The following is a 19,620-nucleotide window of genomic DNA, read 5'->3' on the forward strand; positions in this document are numbered from 1 at the left end:
TACTTTGGTGATGAGTTACGTCATCCAATTACTTTCATGGAAAGTGAAAAGAGGTATTCTTTTAGATACAGCTTAGTTGTGATAACTCGTTTAGCATACTCAAGTGAGTGTTGAATGGAGTCTATATGTTATGTTGGATATGGGCTGGTTACAAGACGGTTGCAAAGGGACAATGTGGAAAATCAAGATGCTCTTCTTGATTTCATTAAACCTCCTACTCAATCGTGTTCTGGTCCAATGAATAGCTGGATCACAAAGATGTCACTACAAAAAACATTAGTGTTTTTATGAAGATATCACCACTTTTGTTTTCGAGGGAGAAAACGCTTCTCCAAGGGAAGAGTAAAGTCATTCCTAGGGTAAGACGGACAGGCCAAGGGCCAGGACGGACACACGGTCAAGGGTGCTATATTTTAGCCGGTTATTAATCTATATAGAGCGAGGTTGGGTGGAGAGTTGCATGGCCCACTCCCCTCTGATCTCAACTTTGACAAAAGCACATATATTTATTAGATTATGAGTTTTTCTCTTGTATGATTGAGAGCCGTATTGATGCTGCTTCGGATTATATATATATATATATATATATATATATATATATATATATATATATATATATATATATATATATATTTATTTATTTATTTATTTTCTTTTGCACTTTATCTTTTACATTAACTTCAAATTACACCTCTTTCATTGTCTTCAGTTACCCAAATAGTCCTTCCAATTGGTTTGTTTCATGTTATCGGATATGAAGCAAGCGAGTGTGATTCCAAAAGGGGAGAGAAAGCTTTTCTACTTTGCCCCATCATGTGGGATCCCTTGCATCCCCCCCTTTTTAATTGCTTGCATAACCCATCTGCTTGATCCTTTCCTATATATAGTGTGTGACAAAGAGAGAGAGAAAGAGTAAGTTCACATGCGGCGAGATTGTGCTTATGTGCAACCAGCTTGCAAAAATACCATTTTTATTAAGTTGGCACTTAATAAATATGCATCAAGCTTGGAAAAGTGAACGAGGAGCTTGTCGTCTTCCCTTCGCAAGCTTTGAGAAGTCATGTGGTTGCATACCCGCTTCACCCCCTCCACATGGAGCAGGGCTGCAACAACTAGTTGCCAGCTAGTTGTGAGCCTTTTCGTTGCAACCTCTCACGGAAACCTGAAAAAGTTTGCAATTGGTTGGTCACATGCACACTGAATTCACAATTGGTTGCCAACCAGTTGCGAGCCTTTTTGTTGCAACCTCTCACAGAAACCTGAAAAGTTTGCAATCGGTTGGTCACATGCACCACGATGGATTTGCAACTGGGTGCCAACCAATTGCAAACTTTTTCAGGTTTTTGTGAGAGGTTGCAACGAAAAGGCTTGCAACTGGTTGGCAATTAGTTGCAACCCTGCTCCACGTGGAGGGGTGGAGTGGGTACACAACCACAAAAGAGACAAGCCCCCTATTGACTTCTCCAAGCCCGTAAAGGGAAGACGACAAGCTCCTCGTTCACTTTTCCAAGCTCGCTACATGATTATTAAGTGGCAACTCAATAAAAATAGGCGTTTTTGCAATTGCCTAGGGTTTTCACGTGCATAAGTTTGCAACCTCGCCCCATGTGAACTTGTTCTGAACTGGCTGTGTGTGTGTGTGTGTGTGTGTGTGTGAGAGAGAGAGAGAGAGAGAGAGAGAGAGAGAGAGAGAGAATTCGTAGGAAACTATCCAGAGAGAGAGAGAGAAAGAGAGAGAGAGTCCTTTTCCTTAAAACCCACAACACGCCATTCTCTCTCAAGTTGGGTGTATGGTGACTCATTGGTGAGGGTGGACCACCACTCTTTGAGTTTTAACATGGACTCCAAAATTTGAAAAAGAAGAAGCGAGGGGCATTTTCACAACAACAACCAATCTTGGCATCTGTTTCCTGCCTTCACTGCTGGGCTTCCTTTCATGCCAAACAACCCCTGCCGGCCTTGTGCAATTCCTCTTTTCGTAGACGGTAGAGCCAATCGCCACAGCTACATTTTGCTCTGGGTTGCGCTCTCTCTCTCTCTCTCTCTCTCTCTCTCTCTCTCTCTCACACACACACACACACACACACACACACACACACACACACACACACATGCGCGCACATAGTGTCGCACAATACACACATACAAATACGTGCCCTGCAACTGTCTGCTGCGTAGAGAGGCTGCTTCTCTGAACTGTCATTTGGGTGAGCCCACTAGATCTTAACGAACGACTTTTGTTACGATCATATTTGCATCTTGTGTAGTGGTCGCCTTTCTCACAAGCAGGGTACTTTTTGATCAGAAACATGGCGGCAGCGAACATTGGAATGATGGATGGAGCTTATTTTGTGGGTCGAAATGAAATCTTATCTTGGATCAACTCCACATTGCAGCTGAATCTATCCAAAGTGGAAGATGTAAGCTTTGTCAAAGAGTGAAAGTTGCCGATGCCTGTCTGTGTGTTTTAAGATTTAATTTTAATCTGTTGCGGATCGATGGCCAAGGATGAGAAAAAGCATACTTCATTAATGAACCTAGATTATATTTTAGCAGCGATTTGATCATTGAACAGAAAGATCCAATCAGAATTTACATGTTCAGCTATTTGCCTTTATTCTACAACTGCTTGTCTGAGGATGCATTAGTTCAATCTAGAAGCTATTCATGTCTGCAAGGATTAATAGGGATTGGTGTGCCGTCTACATTTATGCCTTCTTGTGTAACGAAAGCAAAAGGTAGGAAGATTATGAAAATCTTATGGACTCTTGAACGAACTTTACTGTGAGGGTGTGCAATCATGGGTATATGTCAGGGTGGTGAGAGTGGTTTGTCGTAGGAGAATGATATACATGATATAGGCAGTGAGAGTGGTTTGTCTTAGGAGAATAATATACAAGATAAAGGCAGGATTTGTCCTATTGGGACATGGTGGTACGACTTTTTCATAAAATCTTTTATCATTACTCTGTCCCTTAGGTAGTCTGCTGGGCTTCTCTCTCCGACCATTGGAAGAAAAGCGCTTTGTTTTGACCTAATTATGGTCAAGTTTGAAATGTCATTTCAAACGTCAAATGTCTCAATCGTGTGTAAAACTTTTCAAAGGAGTTCGAAACAAACTATGCTCTAGACTCAGTCAAAGCAGAGATAACCAGCTTGCACTAGGGGGAGCATGGATGAGTGATAAAGGAGAATCACTCTATGATAGTATGAGGTGTAATTGAGAGATTTTTGCTGTACATGAGGCAAGGTAAGGTGCTATTCGTTGGGGTCTTTAATGGCTTTGCTATTTTAGTGCATCTGTCTGTGTGGTTACCCGTTGATTTGACGTGCACTTACGGAATAGACCGTGCTAAACCAAAAGCCTCAAGATACAACTCCAGTTAACAGAGGAGAATCTACTAAGTCCTCCATCCACTTTGCATCAAGAGCCAGATAGTTCCTAAACTTAACCAAATATCGGCGGACCAGCTTACCCTTCACTTTCCTTTCCTTTTGTGCAAGGACTTGTTCTGGAATGAGAATCTTTTTAATCCCTTCCACTTTTGGTTGCTCCTCTGCCTCCGTGTCGTCTAGCACCTCACCTTTGAAAGGTCTCAAGAGACTCACATGAAAAGCATTGTGAATCTTCCAAGTATATAGCAACTTCAGTCGAAAGGATACATCATTTATTTTTTCTTGAATTGGGAAGGGCCCATAGTATCGCATACTAAGCTTTGGGAAAAGCCTCTCCTTGCCCTTCCTCTTTCGTAGGTGTGCTTTCTCAAATTGAAGTAGTCCCTAATCATTCTCCTTCAATTGCAATTTGCGTCGATGCTTGTCCGTTGCCTTCTTATGCCGTGCCTGAGACTTCTGCAAAGCCTCCTTTACCTTGGCAAAAGTAGTCTCCAAATCTTATGTGTACTGATCTGCCTCAAAAACCTTGTCCTTGGTGCACAAAATCGGTGGAACCTCTTGCCACCTTTGACAATCTCAAATGGCGCTTTCCCCGTAGATATGTGAACAATTGTTGTAAGCAAACTTCAACAAAGGCAAATACATCCCTCCCTCCCCCCCCCACCCCCCCCCCCCAACACACACACACACACACACACCGGCATTGTTGTCGGAGATATAAGACTTCAACAAGTCCAAAAGCCTTTAGTTGGCTATCTCTGATTGCCCATGTGTTTGTGGATGAAAAGAGGAAGAGAAGTTAAGTTGAGTGCCTATATTCTACCACACTGCTCTCCAAAACAAACTGGTGAGTCTGAGGTCTCTATCTGACATTATAGAGGTAGGCATGCCATGTAGTCTAAAAATCTGTGAGAAACAGTTTGGCCAAATGGATGGCTTTCACTGTCTTCTTTACCAATACAAAGTGAGCGTGGTTGTTGAATCTGTTGGTCCAAATACCATCATGCCCACTCTAAGTCTTGGGAAGATCAAAGATGAAATATATTGCTATATTCTCCCAAGGTTGGTCATGAATAGGTAAAGGTTGTAGGAGTCGTCTCGATTTGTGCCTGTCAAACTTTACCTTTTGACACACCAAACAAGTGTGCACAAACTCGTCCACGTCCTTCTTGAGCTGAGGCTAGCAGAAATACTTTTCCACCCCTTCAAGGTACCCTCGATGCATCTGCCCCTATGCCCAACAAACATAGGATTTTGGCACTTTGTCTGTAATCTCTTTCGGCAAGTGGTCGGAGGGAAACACAAAGATAACTACAATGTGCAAAACTTTGCAACCGTTTCACTTCAGAACATCTTGAATAAGAGTAAGAGAGAGAGAGAGAGAGAGAGAGAGAGAGAGAGAGAGAGAGAGAGAGAGAGAGAGAGAGAGAGAGAGAGAGAGAGAGAGAGAAAATGAAATGAAATGATATATTAATGTCTTCAAAAGGCCAAAATGACCTATGAGACCATCAGATACAAAGTGGTGAATCTAATAGAATGTCTGAAGTACAAGTACAAAAAGTACTGAAAGTAAAAATAAAAATGAAAACTGAAATGAAGTGTGAAATGTGAAATGTGAAAATGTAGAATAGGCCCTCAATGACAATCTGGGTGTCGTGCTAGAATGCCTCTGATCCTCTACTGGAGTCTTCGTCGATGTAGTGTGCTCCTGCATCTCGATCGTGGTCGTCTCGATCTCCCGAGCTCAATCGCCCTTTCAATGAGGGTGCCTCTGGTATGAATGCGGGTACAACCCTGTGTTGGTGGTTGGTCTCTTGGCTCCCTCGATCCAAAGAAATCTGTGATCTGTCTCTGCGACTGTCGTACTCCATGTCTCCCCAACAGACTGTCTCTATGTCGGTGTAGCTCAAGTAGATATAAGCCAAGGCATCTCTGGTCTTGATATCTCATGACTCTATCTAGGGGTCCAAAACCCTCCCTGAATAAGCAATGGAAGCGCCCTCGTATCTCATAATACACAGTGCAGTGGCATATGTAGTGTAGCTCTGTCTGTGGCTCTCTACCGCATAGTTGACATATCCTAGACTCTGGTGGTATCCCTCTGAATCTACCCATCTCAATCTTCAGCTGGTGTGAGGATGTGCGAATCTGACCAATAGCACATCGCAGACCATGAGATAAATGAGTGTCCATGTAGTTCGGACGAGTCACAAACCCATCCCCTGAAAGTTGGAGAAGGTGCTCTTTGTAGAAAGCCATCTTCGTGCCCAACTCATGTATCGGCTCTACCCATGTCCTCCTGGTGTCCAACTGTATAAGATCCTGACGAATGAGTCTAGTGATCTCCGTCCGTGTGACTGGCAGGGAGGGTGCGTCCAGGGAATACTGAAAGGGAGGCAATCTATCCATGCTGAAACCATGTCTCTGAAACCATGAGGTCATCTGTGCATACCAACATGATGCATCTCCCTGCATCGCTAACTGTCTAGAGGACTCAAGAGCCAGTCTAGTATATCTGCCTCTATGTGTATCCCATAGAGTGTACATAAAGGACACTGATCTGGTAAGAGCCTCAATCTCTATAGAAGGGGCGGCTACCTCCGCTCGAATAATCTCATGTGGTACAGAAGCCTTGGCTCTAATCATCCGGGATATCATAAATACCAAGGGTCTCTCCATGTTCCTCCAACTGTCATGATTCACAGATGGTCCCCAAACTTGGACCCCATAAAGCATAGCTGAAGCAACCAAAGTATCAAAGAGCCATAGTTTTGTTCGTGGTTCTTGAAACTAAACCTACGAACACATCCTCTCTAGCCCTCCTAATGCCGCATAGGCTCTGGATAGTCTAGTCTCTGCTGCTCTCCTCAGGGTAAACCTCGGTCCCATGAATACCACCCCCAGATATGTATATTCATCTGTGTACTCCACAGTGTCCTGGCCATATACGAGTGTAGGTGCTGATCTCTTGACCCACTGTGGTGTGGTGTTAAACACCATAACCTTGGTTTTACCAAGGTTCACAGACAGTCCACTATCCTCTGCAAAGTTGTGCAATGCATCCAAATGTCTTTGCATGCCCTCTGGCGACTCTGACATTAACACAATATCATAAGCATATAATAATAAAGGGATCCATGTCCCTGCCAGCTGAGCGCCTCTGTCACCCTCTCTGTCAATGTAGTAAGAGACCTCATCTACATACATACCAAAAAGTGTAGGGGACAAAGGACACCCTTGTTTCACTTCAATAGTGGAATGAACAATGTCAAAAATCCCCTCAGGAGTGCGTACGTGGCCAGTCACTGAGCCGTATAAAGCCATGATCCCCCATATGATCTCTGTGGGTACTCCCAACTTCAGTAGCCTGTGCATCAATCTGGCCCTCGGCACTGTGTCAAATGCCTTGCGGAAGTCCACAAAGCAACAATACATCCGTCTCCCATGTGCCCGACCCTCCTCAATAATGGCTCTGAGTGTAAGAATATGGTCCAGAGTAAAGAAACCCCTCCTGAACCCAGCCTGTCCTGTTGCTCGTATGCCCTCATTTTCTGCCCATTTACTCAGTTGTTGTTCAAGAGAGAGAAGCGGAGTTCCACTCCCAGACTGGATTGGCCCCAAAACCTTGGCGTCCCTTTCGATATTTCTTTCTTTATTGATGACTCACAAGGTACATGTCACGTTATACATCCAATCCTATGTGTCCGTGGACAAGCTACAACATGACCAGGGTTCAGTTCAGTCAAGTGAGTCTAGAATAGGAAGTGATTTGGCACTTTTGTGAGTCTGTTCGCAGACCGTGCATGTCCAGACACTTAGATTAGATGCATATCCTTTGGTTGCACACAACATGACCATCAGATTTCCATCAGAACCCATCAAGAGCACTTTTACAGTGCATAGACCTATTTCCCCTATTTTTGACATTTTTCACTTATTATTTTAAGTGACTATTGTTGGAAACTAGGTAGGGCAATTTCGCTAAGTTTGTATATATAGAAACCTAGCGCTAGCACTTTCTAGAAGAAGCGGCAGCAGGAGCGCTTGCTCACAAGCAACTTCTCAGCAGGACCCAAGATTCTCTAGCGTTTTTGCATCACAGCAGATGAGCTAGTGTTTTTGGACAAGAACCCAGATCAGCCAGTGTTTTTGCATCTGCATCAGCCTGGCGACAGCAAAGGACAGATCAACACTAGCATTAGTGGTTTGCATCAGCAGATCCACAGCGTGTTTGCAGCAAGACCCATTTTCAGCCCTAGCGTTTTTGATTTGCAGATCAGCCTCAGCGTTTTTGCAGATCTTCGCGACGGAATCAGCCCTAGACTCAGCGTTTTCAGTTTTCAGCAGTCACTTTCCGCAGTAGAACCCCAAACCTCGCAGATTTCACCTTCCCGCAGTAGCAGATCCTCACTGCACGGTTAGATCTAGTGCAATTTACAGTTTCAGCCCGGAAAAACGCAGATTTTAGCATTTGCGTTTTCAGTGCGTTGTCGTTGCATCGCCGTCGTCACCGACATAGAGTCAGAATTGAGCAGATAAAGATTTGCAGATTTCAGCCATTAGCATTTCCAGATGTCAGCCCGTCTCGCCGTCGACATTGTTGGCAAGTCCAAGCATTGTAGAGATTTGTGCAATCAATATTAGACCACTCTCGCCATAGAGAGTGGGGCCTTCGGAGGAGGGTTTGACAACATTCTGGTGTTGTATTCTTCTCTCTCTATCTCTCAGTCTCAGCACCTTCATTCACAATGTTCACCACTTTGTTTGTGTCCATTGCACTCTCTCACTAAAGGAACGGAAGGCAGAGCCTTCCGTAAGTAAAAGGAACCCCTGAGCACAGTTCGAAGCACTCATCTTGAGCAAAGTTCAACATTCACTTCCGCTGCACCTTACATTGGTATTAGAGCTTTGACAGTGTTCTATATCACTCAAGGAAAGAACCACATAATTTTTTTTGCTTGTTGAGGTCGCACATAATCCAAGTCCTCTTAGGCGTGTCGATTCCTAATTGTCTTTTTGAAGAGTAATAGGAAACCCAAGAAAGAAGGGCTTGTCCAGCCTCCCCTTGTTTCTCTTTTTACTCATTGAGAGCGGACCGTGCACTTAGCGGCCGGCCAATCGATGTGAGGTGGGAAAAAGCAACCTTGGTGTGAGCGCAAGGCCGCCAAGGGGTGCACCCGTGGGAAAGAGAAGAGCTCGGGTGAAGAGAAGATCCTTCTCTAACACAGATTGCTAGCTAAAGAAGAACCTCAAGACCCTCAAGAACCCAAGAACCCAAGACCCACAAGAACCCAAGTTCCTCGTGAACTTAAGAATCCAAGACTTTAGTGGATGGTCATCACGCGAAGCGGAATGGATACTTCGCTTGGAGGTGGTGAGCATGGGAGTGGTAAAGAAGAGTTTTCTCCACGAGGAGTTTTTTCCGACCCTCCCCCTTCCCCATCTACGCCAAGGATTGCACTAACTCCTATGGAGGTTTTGGAGCAGATGTTTGTGGATAGGAAGTTAGAATGCGAAGAAAGAAAAGCAGAAATACAACGTGAACACGAAGAAAGAATGGGAGCCATAAAGCATGAGCACAACGAAAGGAAAGCCGCCTTGTTCCGATTCTTTTCTCAAGTGCAGGCACAGATGCAAGAGATTCGGGAAAAGGAGACTCTCTCAGTCTCTTGCAAGACACAGGAATTACATGATTTGCATAATGATTTGAATGATAATGACAAGCATGATGAATTGCATGATAATGATGAGCATAATGATTTGCATTATCAAGATGTAAATTCTCACAAGCATGATGATTTGCATGAAGATGATGTGATTGTTCACAAGGATGATGTGTTAGTTGAGTCTTTCTCTAGTGAAGCTAACCTCATTGCAGATTCGATCAATCACGAAGAACCGATCTTGGCTCTCGAGTCGAGGTCCTTTAGAACCCCCACAGGAAGATTCGATCAAACACGAAGAACCAATCTTGGCTCTCGAGCCTAGGTCCAAAGAATTCTCACAGGAAGTACTATGTGTTCAAATGATTAATCAGCACGCATTGTTCGAGTGTTTCATTCGTGATCGTTTCCTGTATTTTAGTCAGCGTCTTTATGAGATCCCTTTTCATAGGCATGCCATATTGTACCTTAGCACGATTCACTCATGAATGAGCACGGATGTATGCGGATTTCTCATGAAAAGCTGAAAAGTATGCATTCAAGGAAGTCACATTCCATGTCTCTTCCTTGGCACGACACAATTTCAGAAAAAGCACAAGAAAGATTGAGCATCAAGCATAGGCATTTCCATTGTGTTTTGCCACAGTTGATTGATTTAGACTAGAAAGTCAAGATTCGATCCCATTGTTTGCGTATGTTTCATGAACGGTTTGGCACTCCATCTATATGTTTATCTACATTGCATGCACAGTCTTTAAGGAAGACTAGAATCTTTCCAGTCACTTTACATGGAATGGGTATGTTCATGCTTTTGTGTTGGAAGTGGTTTCATGAATTTTCATCCTCGGAGATTCTTGAAGAAGGTAGACGCATGACTATAGACGAAGCTGAAGCATTGAAGGAGCTACAAATGACTTTGTGTCGCTTTCGGCGCGGCCCAAAGAAGCAAGCATTGCAGACCTTTATGAAGTTCAAGTATCGCACGACCCACACCTTAGAGTGGGTTGACAAAGAGTCCTTTCGAGGATTTCGGATGTTGTTGGGGATCTCCCTCGACGTCATACAGTTCGGTACTAGTACCTCAATTTGAAAAGGAGGGGATGTCACGTTACACATCCAACCCTATGTGTCCGTGGACAAGCTACAACATGACCATGGTTCAGTTCAGTCAAGTCAGTCTAGAATAGGAAGTGATCTGGCACTTTTGTAGTCTGTTCGCAGACCGTGCATGTCCAAGACACTTAGATTAGATGCATATTCTCTAGTTGCACACAACATGACCATCAGATTTCTATCAGAACCCATCAAGAGCAATTTTACAGTGCATAGACCTATTTCCCCTATTTTTGACATTTTTCACTTATTGTTTTAAGTGACTTTTGTTGGAAACTAGGTAGGGCAATTTTGCTAAGTTTGTATATATAGAAACCTAGCGCTAGCACTTTCTAGCAGAAGAGGCAGCAAGAGCGCTTGCTCACAGGCAACTTCTCAACAGGACCCCAAGATTCTCTAGTGTTTTTGCATCACAGTAGATGAGCTAGCGTTTTTGGACAAGAACCCAGATCAGCCAACGTTTTTGCATCTGCATCAGCCTGGCGACAGCAAAGGACAGATCAACACTAGCATTAGTGGTTTGCACCAGCAGATCCACAACGTGTTTGCAGCAAGACCCGTTTTTGGTTTGCAAATCTGCCTCAGCGTTTTTGCAGATCTTCGCGACGGAATCAGCCCTAGACTCAGCGTTTTCAGTTTTCAGCAGTCAGTTTCCGCAGTAGAACCCCCAAACCTCGCAGATCTCACCTTCATGCTAAGCAGATCCTCACCGCACGGTCAAATCCAGCGCAGTTTACACTTTCAGCCAGGAAAACACAGATTTCAGCATCTGAGTTTTCAGCGCGTCGTCGTTGCATCGTCGTCATCACCGACCTAGAGTCAGAATTCAGCAGATAAAGATTTGCAGATTTCAGTCATTAGCATTTCTAGATTTCAGTCCGTCTCGTCGTCGTCCTCATCGTCGTCGACATCGTTGGCAAGTCCAAGCATTGTAGAGATTTGTACAATTAATAGTAGACCACTCTCGCCATAGAGAGTGGGGCCTTCGGAGGAGGGTTTGACAACATTCTGGTGGCCGTACTCTTCTCTCTCTATCTCTCAGTCTCAGCACCTTTATTCACAGTGTTCACCACTTTGTTTGTGTCCATTGCACTCTCTCACTAAAGGAACGGAAGGCTCTCCCTTCCACAAGTAAAAGAAACCCTTGAGCATAGTTCGGAGCACGCATCTTGAGCAAAGTTCAACATTCACTTCCACTGCACCGTACAGTACAACAGTTGAGGAGTACCTCCTTTGCAGTCTGCGTGCTAAAGAATGCTAGAGAGGGCCCCAAGGCGCATATTGAAAGCCAAAAAGCATCAAATATGAAAGCTGACAACAAAAAAACACTTTTCTAAAATTTTGGGATTTCCCTTAAAAATCCACCGCAAATTCCAGGATGTTTGTGGTTCCACATCATCATATCTATAAACTTTTTCGACTTCGTTTTGGCCACTTCCGGGTGCTTTAAACTGGTTTTCTTTGACTTTTAGGGTTTTTAGGCCCCTCAGCGGCGGCGGCTGATGTGTAAGTTGGTCGGGGATTTCTTCTGTTCCTTTTTTCTTCTAGGCCCCTCGGTCGGAACTTGCAAAACTCTCAGGTTAACTGAGAAGTAATCTCCTCTACAGTATGTACTGGCTCGGCTGCCCACATCCTATTATAGATCTTTTCCACATAGATTGAATCAGTCTCTGGCGTGAAAGTATATCTTGTGTGTGTCTTCTTCCTTTGTACTTGAGAGGCATCGTATTGGAAGGAGATTGATAAGGTCAAGAGAGCAGGATCCACTGCAATCCCCACCGATCTGGGTCCCACCTTAAAGTCCTCGATACTAGAAATAAAGCTTGGTGAAGTCATGACATAATCCACTGTACTGGCCCCATGCCTGTGCGAGAAGCATGTGAATCCCCCAGATAACGGGAAATTCTCTATACCATTAAGTATGGCCAAACCATGTATAGTTGCCATCTCCATGAGATGTCTCCCATATTCAGTGTGTTCTTTATCCTGTGAGTTTCTAGTAAGCCCCCTCTGTGATAAATCCACTTCTCTGAGCATTTCCTCAGAAGTATCATAGAAGACTGCTTGAGAGTTGGCCGTTCTGGCATTAAAGTCTCCTAAGAGAACGATGTCTCCATCTCTAACTCCCATATGTCATTATTCAATATGGAGCAAGGGGACTGTCCTTTAGGTGAGGAGTAGACTGAGGTACTTGGAGGGAAGTAGCATATAGCGATATATAGAAATCTACCTGTCTCGGCTCTCATTCTCACCCACATATACCTTGCTTGCTCATCTTTCCTGATAATTTGTAGTAGTGGAGACGACCAACCTTTGGTGCTGAAGGAGCTCGAGGACATGAAGGATCAGATGAAAGCTCTACGAGAAGGAGATGAATAGAAATTGAAAACGGCATCTTCATGGACGGAACGTCTTTTTAAGACACAAGAAAGGTTGATGAAGCAGAGAAATGGATTGAGGATGCGAAGAAAGGGAAGGCCCAGATGCTCAAGACCACACCTACTTCTACCATTGTTAATATGACCATTGAGGAAGAGCAGAAAAGGAAGAATCGGGCTCTTCATGTACAGGTCACACGAGTCAAAGACAAAGAGAATGTAGATGAAGAAGTGAAGGAACTGCTACAACGCATGGGCATCACAAAGCCTACTCACACAAGTGCATGGAGAGTGGGCAAGAAAGGAATCGATGAGAAGGGAAACGTAAAGGATAGGGCACTTATTCTCCGCTTCCCGAATATAGAAATAAGGAAAGAATTTCTAAAGAAGAGGCCAACTCTTAAGAAAACCGGTATTTTCCTGGGAGATGACCTTACATTGGCACAAGTGGCACACATGCAAGAGTTGATGCCAGAGATCAGGGCAGCAAGAGAAAAGGGGAAAATCGCCTTTTATAGAGGAGGGAAAGTAGTGGTTTTGGAAAAGCGCTCAGCATGACGGTGCGAGACCTATGGGGCGACGCTCCGGATAGCGGCGTGGAATTGTAATGGATCATATAGGCTAGATGTAGGTGCCTTTAAAGACAGCTTTAGAGACAGAGACATAGTTTTCTACTCAGAGACACACCAGATACCGGGATAGCGTATGCCACATGTGAAGGGTTATTTATGGGAAACAGCTAGTCGACCAGACAAGAGATCTCTACGGGGTAGCCGGGGTTCAGGAGGAGTAGTAGTCTTATTTAAAGAGGAGCTACTGCCTCATCGAGTTTCTTTTGCATAACGCATTCTGTTACAATCAACCAATCAACCTTGGCAATGAATAACTGAATGTGTATACAATGGAGGCAAGGGGTTGCTTTTATAGCAATTTTAGTAAATTGCCCTACCCAAGGCTTTGACAAATAAGTAAAATAAATACCTAAAAGACAAACTAAACAATGGGATCACATTGGGCAGTTTACTTGAGATGCCAAAACTTTAACACCCTCTCTGTAGCTCATAGTTGACATCAATAGTGAGACCAAGTCGATGGGGAGAAGTCATCATACAAGTGCTTGAAGCGGACGTATTTCCGCATCCATTTTAGATCTCAAACTCAATGGAACTCGAAAGCCTTTGCTTCCTAATCTCAGGGCAGAACCCTAATCTCAAGAACCTGTGATCCTTACTTAGAATCCTCGAGAACCAAGGCTCTCAACTCGAGAACTCACCTTCAAGTCTCAGGGCATGGCATCCTTTTAACTTTATTCCAACTCTATTCCTAGAGTCCTCTTTAGTAGAAATCTTAGCATCAACTCTGCTATTTTAGACTCAAAGTCCTTCCTTGGGAATCCATACTCTTGGATGCTGATTTGAGCGTCTACAACTCCTAGATTTGGAGATCTATTCCCAATCTTAGGGCATGGAACCCTTTTGGGCTGATCTGGCTCTATTTACTCAAAGTGCTTTCTCCTACGGAGGCTCTTGCCTTCCTCTACTCCTACTACCTGGTGCGAAGGGAGTGCACTTGCAAACAAATACTCATATGACATAGATCAAAGTATCTAAACATGGAAAGCATCACCTGTGCAGACTCGAAACTTGGAAAGCTACTCCTCTAAAAAGATCTCTGCAAAGGACCTTCCTTCAAAATCTACACACTGAAACGGTGTATTCTTGGGTTCCTTCTCGTAGATCAGCATTGTCTATGACGTTTATGGGCTGCAAACAGTGATAATCAGAAACTTATGGCGATGGAAACAAACTCCAATGGTGCTTCTTGGCGATGGAGCTTGTCTACTCGGTCCTGGCATCGTCAAATACACTTGAGCAGCCATAGGGTTCCTCGGCAACAGGAGCTCCATGGCTGAAATCTGCAGCAGCATGGGCTGAGAGCTGGCGCCTTGCTTTTTCTGATGCAACTGACCTTACTCACCGAACTTATGGAACAACTCCTTTGCGATGCTCTATGTCACCCATCCCATGACGCATCAGACATGTTCGTCCCAGATGGTTGAGTATTCCTTCTCGATGCTTTTTGTCACCCATCCGAGGTGACGCATCCGAAGTATCCGTTCTTGGTGGCCTGACAGATATTCCTGCTCACAGTGCTCTCGTCATTTCTCTGAATGACAGAAATATCTATACTCTGATGTCTCTAGCAAAAAAACCCTCTCACTTATGGACCTAGTTACTTCCAATAATTCTGTATGAATCATATTTCTTTCAGATAAAGCTAATTTAGCAACACACATGTTTGTGCATATCATGCTTTGCGATTCCTATTTGACGGGCCAATGAATACACGCAATTGACCGACTGTGCCTCATACAACTATTTGTGTAATGGAGGGCTATTCTAATGAAACTGTCGGGGCATGCAGATCTTGCACGAATAAGTATCCGAACATGTTTCCCTAGGGTTTTCTAGTCGAGGATATGGCTTTGAGTCTAGTAGCATGTCCATGCGGCACATCGAGTCCATGTGCATGTGGCAGAGCAAGGTTTGCTTGTATTGAATTCAAAATCAAGTTCGCCAACATGGTTTGGACAGAAAGTTTTTAAAAGCTCCCGGATTAAAGTAAATGAGAGGTTTTTGACCCTTGACCTATCTTAAAGCTCTGCATGCTTCTTGGAATCCATCACGAGGAGTCCTCGTGGTTGTTGATTTGAAGCAACAGGTGATTTCAGATTGAGTGGAAGTGTAACCACTCTTGAAAATGATACCATGTTCTCTGGCAAGAATTCTTGTTGCAGCAGAGAAATGTTGAAAGTTTGTGAAAAAAATTTAACAGGTTCTAATGTACCGTCTTTAGGCTGTTATGTGGAGGTGGCTGTAGAAGGTTTACTAATAGCTTTTCTGTGGCAAAACGGTGATTGCCTTTTGTCCTCTGAAATCCTATTGCCACACGATCTGTAAGTTCTTGAGAGTGTTTTCTGAGAGCTGGAAAGAAACAACTCTGAACAGAGGGGTGCGTACTGTGAATCTTGTACATTTTTAATGGTATTTATTATGAAACAAAATTTCTGCAGTTGTCTTACATCAATATCAATCACTGATATAGATTTTTCAGGTAAAAAACTTTACTCTTCTCAATTCTAGATTACCTATCCTCCAAGATTATGGCAAGCAATTTTGTGAAGGTTTTTGAGAAAGCTTAAAATTTGAAGCACTGGTTGTTCTAAAAGGAATTGAAGGGAAATTATGACATTGCATTTTGGATGAATATAGCTATTAGAAACCTAGTCAAAACCATACTGTAGTGTACCAATATATTGCAAACAAGTCCGGCTTGCTCAATTAGACTAGCAAAAGAGACTGTTGAGATAAATCAAATGTTGTCAGTCAAAATCATGGTTCCGAATTGTTTAGCTCCTTGTTAACTAAGAGGATTGGTTTGTAGGCAGCAGCTGGTGCTGTTCAGTGTCAGCTCATTGATGCGACCCATCCAGGAGTCGTGCCGATGCACAAGGTACACCTATGATACCAGCATGTTTTCTAGGATACTCAATGGTTATATCCTCAAACTTTCAGCTGAGATGCAGGTCAATTTTGAGGCAAAGACGGAGTATGACAAGATACAAAATTACAAGGTTCTTCAAGACGTGTTCACCAAGCTGAGACTCGAGAAGGTGAGACTTTTTTCCCGGATTACGAAGCTGCTCCATTCTTATTCTTTTGATCTTTTTTCTTTTTTCTTGCGTAATACTTGCATTGATTAAGAAAATTTTTAACAGCACATTGAAGTTAATAAACTAGTCAAAGGCCGGCCTTTGGACAATCTGGAATTTCTGCAGTGGCTGAAGCGCTATTGTGACTCAGTGAATGGAGGTGTATATGACAGGTAAGCTTATGTTGATTGGCATGATGAGGTCTGGTATATTCCAACTAAAAAGAGAGTTTCATTATCCTTTCAAAGATGCTCTTTTGTGCTGCAAGAAAATAATTTGTCTGACTTAATTGTTGTTTGAGCAGCTATAATCCTCTAGACCGAAGAGAACTTTGCAAAGGAGGCAAGGAAGCGATTAGAAGAGGAATCACAGGAAGTGGAGCTCACCAGCCTTCTTCCTCAGGAAAGGGTGCTTCTGGAATCTCAAAACTGACTTCCTTGCCATCTATGCGCCGAACTGATGCTGTTTCAAATACTGCCAATGGGACTGCTACCTCTCCATCTTCAATACGGCGCGTGGAAGAAGCCACTAGGGGTCCTATTTCAACAGGTAAAATAGAATAGAGCGAGCAGAGAGAAATTATTTTGTTTGTCTTTCAAAGATTTTTGTAGTTGGTAGGTTAGCTGGACAGGTGTTTCGACTCAAAATTAGAATGGGGGCTGCTTCTCGGCTAGGTGTGTCAAATATCGCGTCCTTAACGTACCATGCCCTTGTCAGGATGGAGAGAAGGATTGATGGGCATGCATTAAGAGTAAAATCATGCTTATATCCTCATGGTTGTGAGGTCTGTTTTGCCTGGACTTAAAAAGGATGGACTCTTGAAAAAGTAAAGATGGGTCCAACGTGGTACAATGATAGTCATAGAAATGTCTTGAAAAGCGAAGATAATGACAACAAAAGAGGTCAAGGAGGTGTTTTGCTTTCCGCCGTATAATTGAGGCCATTATTAGGCAGCATTTGTTGTACTTGATCAAAACTTTTTCGCAATGGGTCCCGAGTTGGAAATTTCCGCAATAGCCAGTTTAAGTGGTCTATTATTCTAAAGATGAGCACATCGGAAAAGACTGCATTGCAAACATTACATGTCTGTGTCCGATTCAGGATTCAGTCCCATTATCCTTCAGCTTACCACAGACTTGGTTTACCCATTTTCTTTAACAACTGGGTGTACATTTTTGGAGGCAGGATAGATCATAGCTCCACTCTTTTTTGACAAACATGGGGCATTTATTTTCTTTAGGTATAGCAGCACATATTTTAAAGGCAGGACAAGACTAAGGTTTGCATTTTAAATGCGCTTTTAGTACAGAGTAATTGTCAATAAGTTTCTTTGTGCCTCTCTGTGCATGTCGAAAGTATCGTTTCTCGTGTAAAGAGACGGAAGGGTATTACGGGAATGCAGGAATGTTTCGTTTTGTAAGGTCATGAAATAGAGTTCGAGCAATGTCTGCAAGATGCAAGTCTGAAAACCGCAGTGTGTGGGCTATAGTTAAAATCCTAGTTTTATCTTCATGTGATATTTTTGCTTTTTATTAGTAGCCAAGATTGTAATGAGCATCTGTGAACAATGGGACTTGCAGGAAACAAACTCACAAAACAACTCTCATTCTCCACCTGGTCTTCTTCATCACAAATGCAAGTTTTGAATGAGCAGGTATGCTTCATATTAAAAACTAGCATTCTTAATCTTGAGACACAGGCATAAACTAGAAGTCTGCATAAACATAGTGAAATTGGAGTTTGAAATAATATCGGAGATTTATTCACTGAGTTCCTGGGGAAGGGCTTACAAACAGAGAAATGGACAGTTTGGAGACTCTGAAAATTCCTTTGAATTTAGGGATCATAATATCCATTATCAGCAATCTGGCAGCAGTATGAAAAAGACTTGCCAATGGCTGGTGTTTGATCATTTGCAAATGCATTGAAATTAGGCGTATGGGTTCATGAATGAAAATTGGTTAAGAGAAGTAGTTTATTTGTATCCAAGGAAAGGTGAGGTGTTTCTTTGTTTACAATTTTTATTGAGGGGAGGGAGGGAGAATTGCATAATTTTCTTTTCAAGCGAGGCACCCATTTTGGTTAGATTTGATATTTCATTTCTTACGATTGTTATTTTTCTGGGCATTGTGATTGTAGGTTGCATCCCTGAAGCTTACGGTAGACAACCTAGAGAAGGAAAGGGACTTCTATTTTGGGAAGCTGAGAGATATCGAGATTTTGTGTCAAAGTCCGGAACTTGAAAATCTACCGGTATGTCATTTCTCCTGTGTGGTTTCAAGAATGTAAGAGAATCTTTCCAGCTTTTCCCACTTTCCAGTTTTGTGCTGTATAGAGCCATTTTGGTGAAATAGGTAAGAGCTTTTGGTTATCATGCAGGTAGTCATGGCTGTTCAGAAAATATTATATGCAGTTGATAACAGCCCCCAAGTTGTTGAAGAGGCACATGCCTTGGTTACTGACAGAGAGGGAGGAAATGCCCAGGAGGAGGATGTTCTGGATGTAGGAGAATCTTATAGACCTCATTCTTTGGAGGAAGCGGATATGGTGGTGGCATCACACCTCTCCTCGCAGCAACAGCAGAGGGGCGTATTTGGGGGCTCTGTCATCAACGGAGATATGCTACAAACAAGCTCTTCAATGAGTGTACTTGCCGCTTAATTGCGTTTTAAGGGGGGAAAGTGTTACTGTAAAGAAATGCAGCCAGACATGTTTGCTGAGTCCATGTGTTGTACGCATATCCACATGTCTTCTGTGATAGAGATGCAGGGTAAAGGACACAATACCCATTAGCCTCTTCATGTGAATGTATCTCCCTCCCACAGCCCTTTTGTTTCATCGCTTACTTGCAATGTCTTCAATACAAATTTTCCGAGTTTCCAAGACCAGTATGTTTCATGAAGGTACCACTTTAGGAAGCAAGCTACAGACGGAACGATGTGAGCGAAATTGCAAGCCAAGAGATATAGCAGGGCTTAAATGGCTATATTTTTTTCTCTTTTTGGTCCCATGGGTCGTACGTGACCTCCGAGGATGATAATGAAATCTCTCTCTCTCTCTCTCAAGCCAAGAGATATAGCAGGGCTTAAATGGCTATATTTTTTTCTCTTTTTGGTCCCATGGGTCGTACGTGACCTCCGAGGATGATAATGAAATCTCTCTCAGATGAGGATGGATCCTCACCATTTCTTCCATCTTTGTTTCACACACTGTTACATCCAGTTTACCGGGTACCTATTGTATCAGCTGCTACACCCACGTAGTTTTAGATTGTAGTAGTAGTAGTAGTATTTTGTTCCACTTCTAGTTCTTTTCTAGTTCTTTTGTACCCAGACATGGTATTACATTCACTATTTTG

The 19,620-nt window shown here is 43.1% G+C and overlaps 1 protein-coding gene across 1 annotated transcript; it reads left to right on the forward strand.

Annotated features, from left to right (window-relative positions):
• The first annotated feature begins 1,862 nt into the window (after nucleotides 1-1,862).
• LOC147440496 (microtubule-associated protein RP/EB family member 1B-like) lies at nucleotides 1,863-19,260 on the forward strand. Its single transcript, XM_086530215.1, has 9 exons — nucleotides 1,863-2,207; nucleotides 2,306-2,420; nucleotides 15,995-16,063; nucleotides 16,137-16,223; nucleotides 16,329-16,435; nucleotides 16,567-16,811; nucleotides 17,843-17,916; nucleotides 18,402-18,515; nucleotides 18,642-19,260. Exons 2-9 carry the CDS (start codon nucleotides 2,310-2,312, stop codon nucleotides 18,921-18,923), a joined length of 1,089 nt encoding a protein of 362 aa, XP_086386341.1. The 5' UTR covers nucleotides 1,863-2,207; nucleotides 2,306-2,309; the 3' UTR covers nucleotides 18,924-19,260.
• Nucleotides 19,261-19,620: the final 360 nt, after the last annotated feature.

Source organism: Adiantum capillus-veneris, chromosome 15, assembly GCF_014529385.1.
Source record: "Adiantum capillus-veneris isolate H3 chromosome 15, ASM1452938v2, whole genome shotgun sequence".
NCBI lineage: Eukaryota > Viridiplantae > Streptophyta > Polypodiopsida > Polypodiales > Pteridaceae > Adiantum > Adiantum capillus-veneris.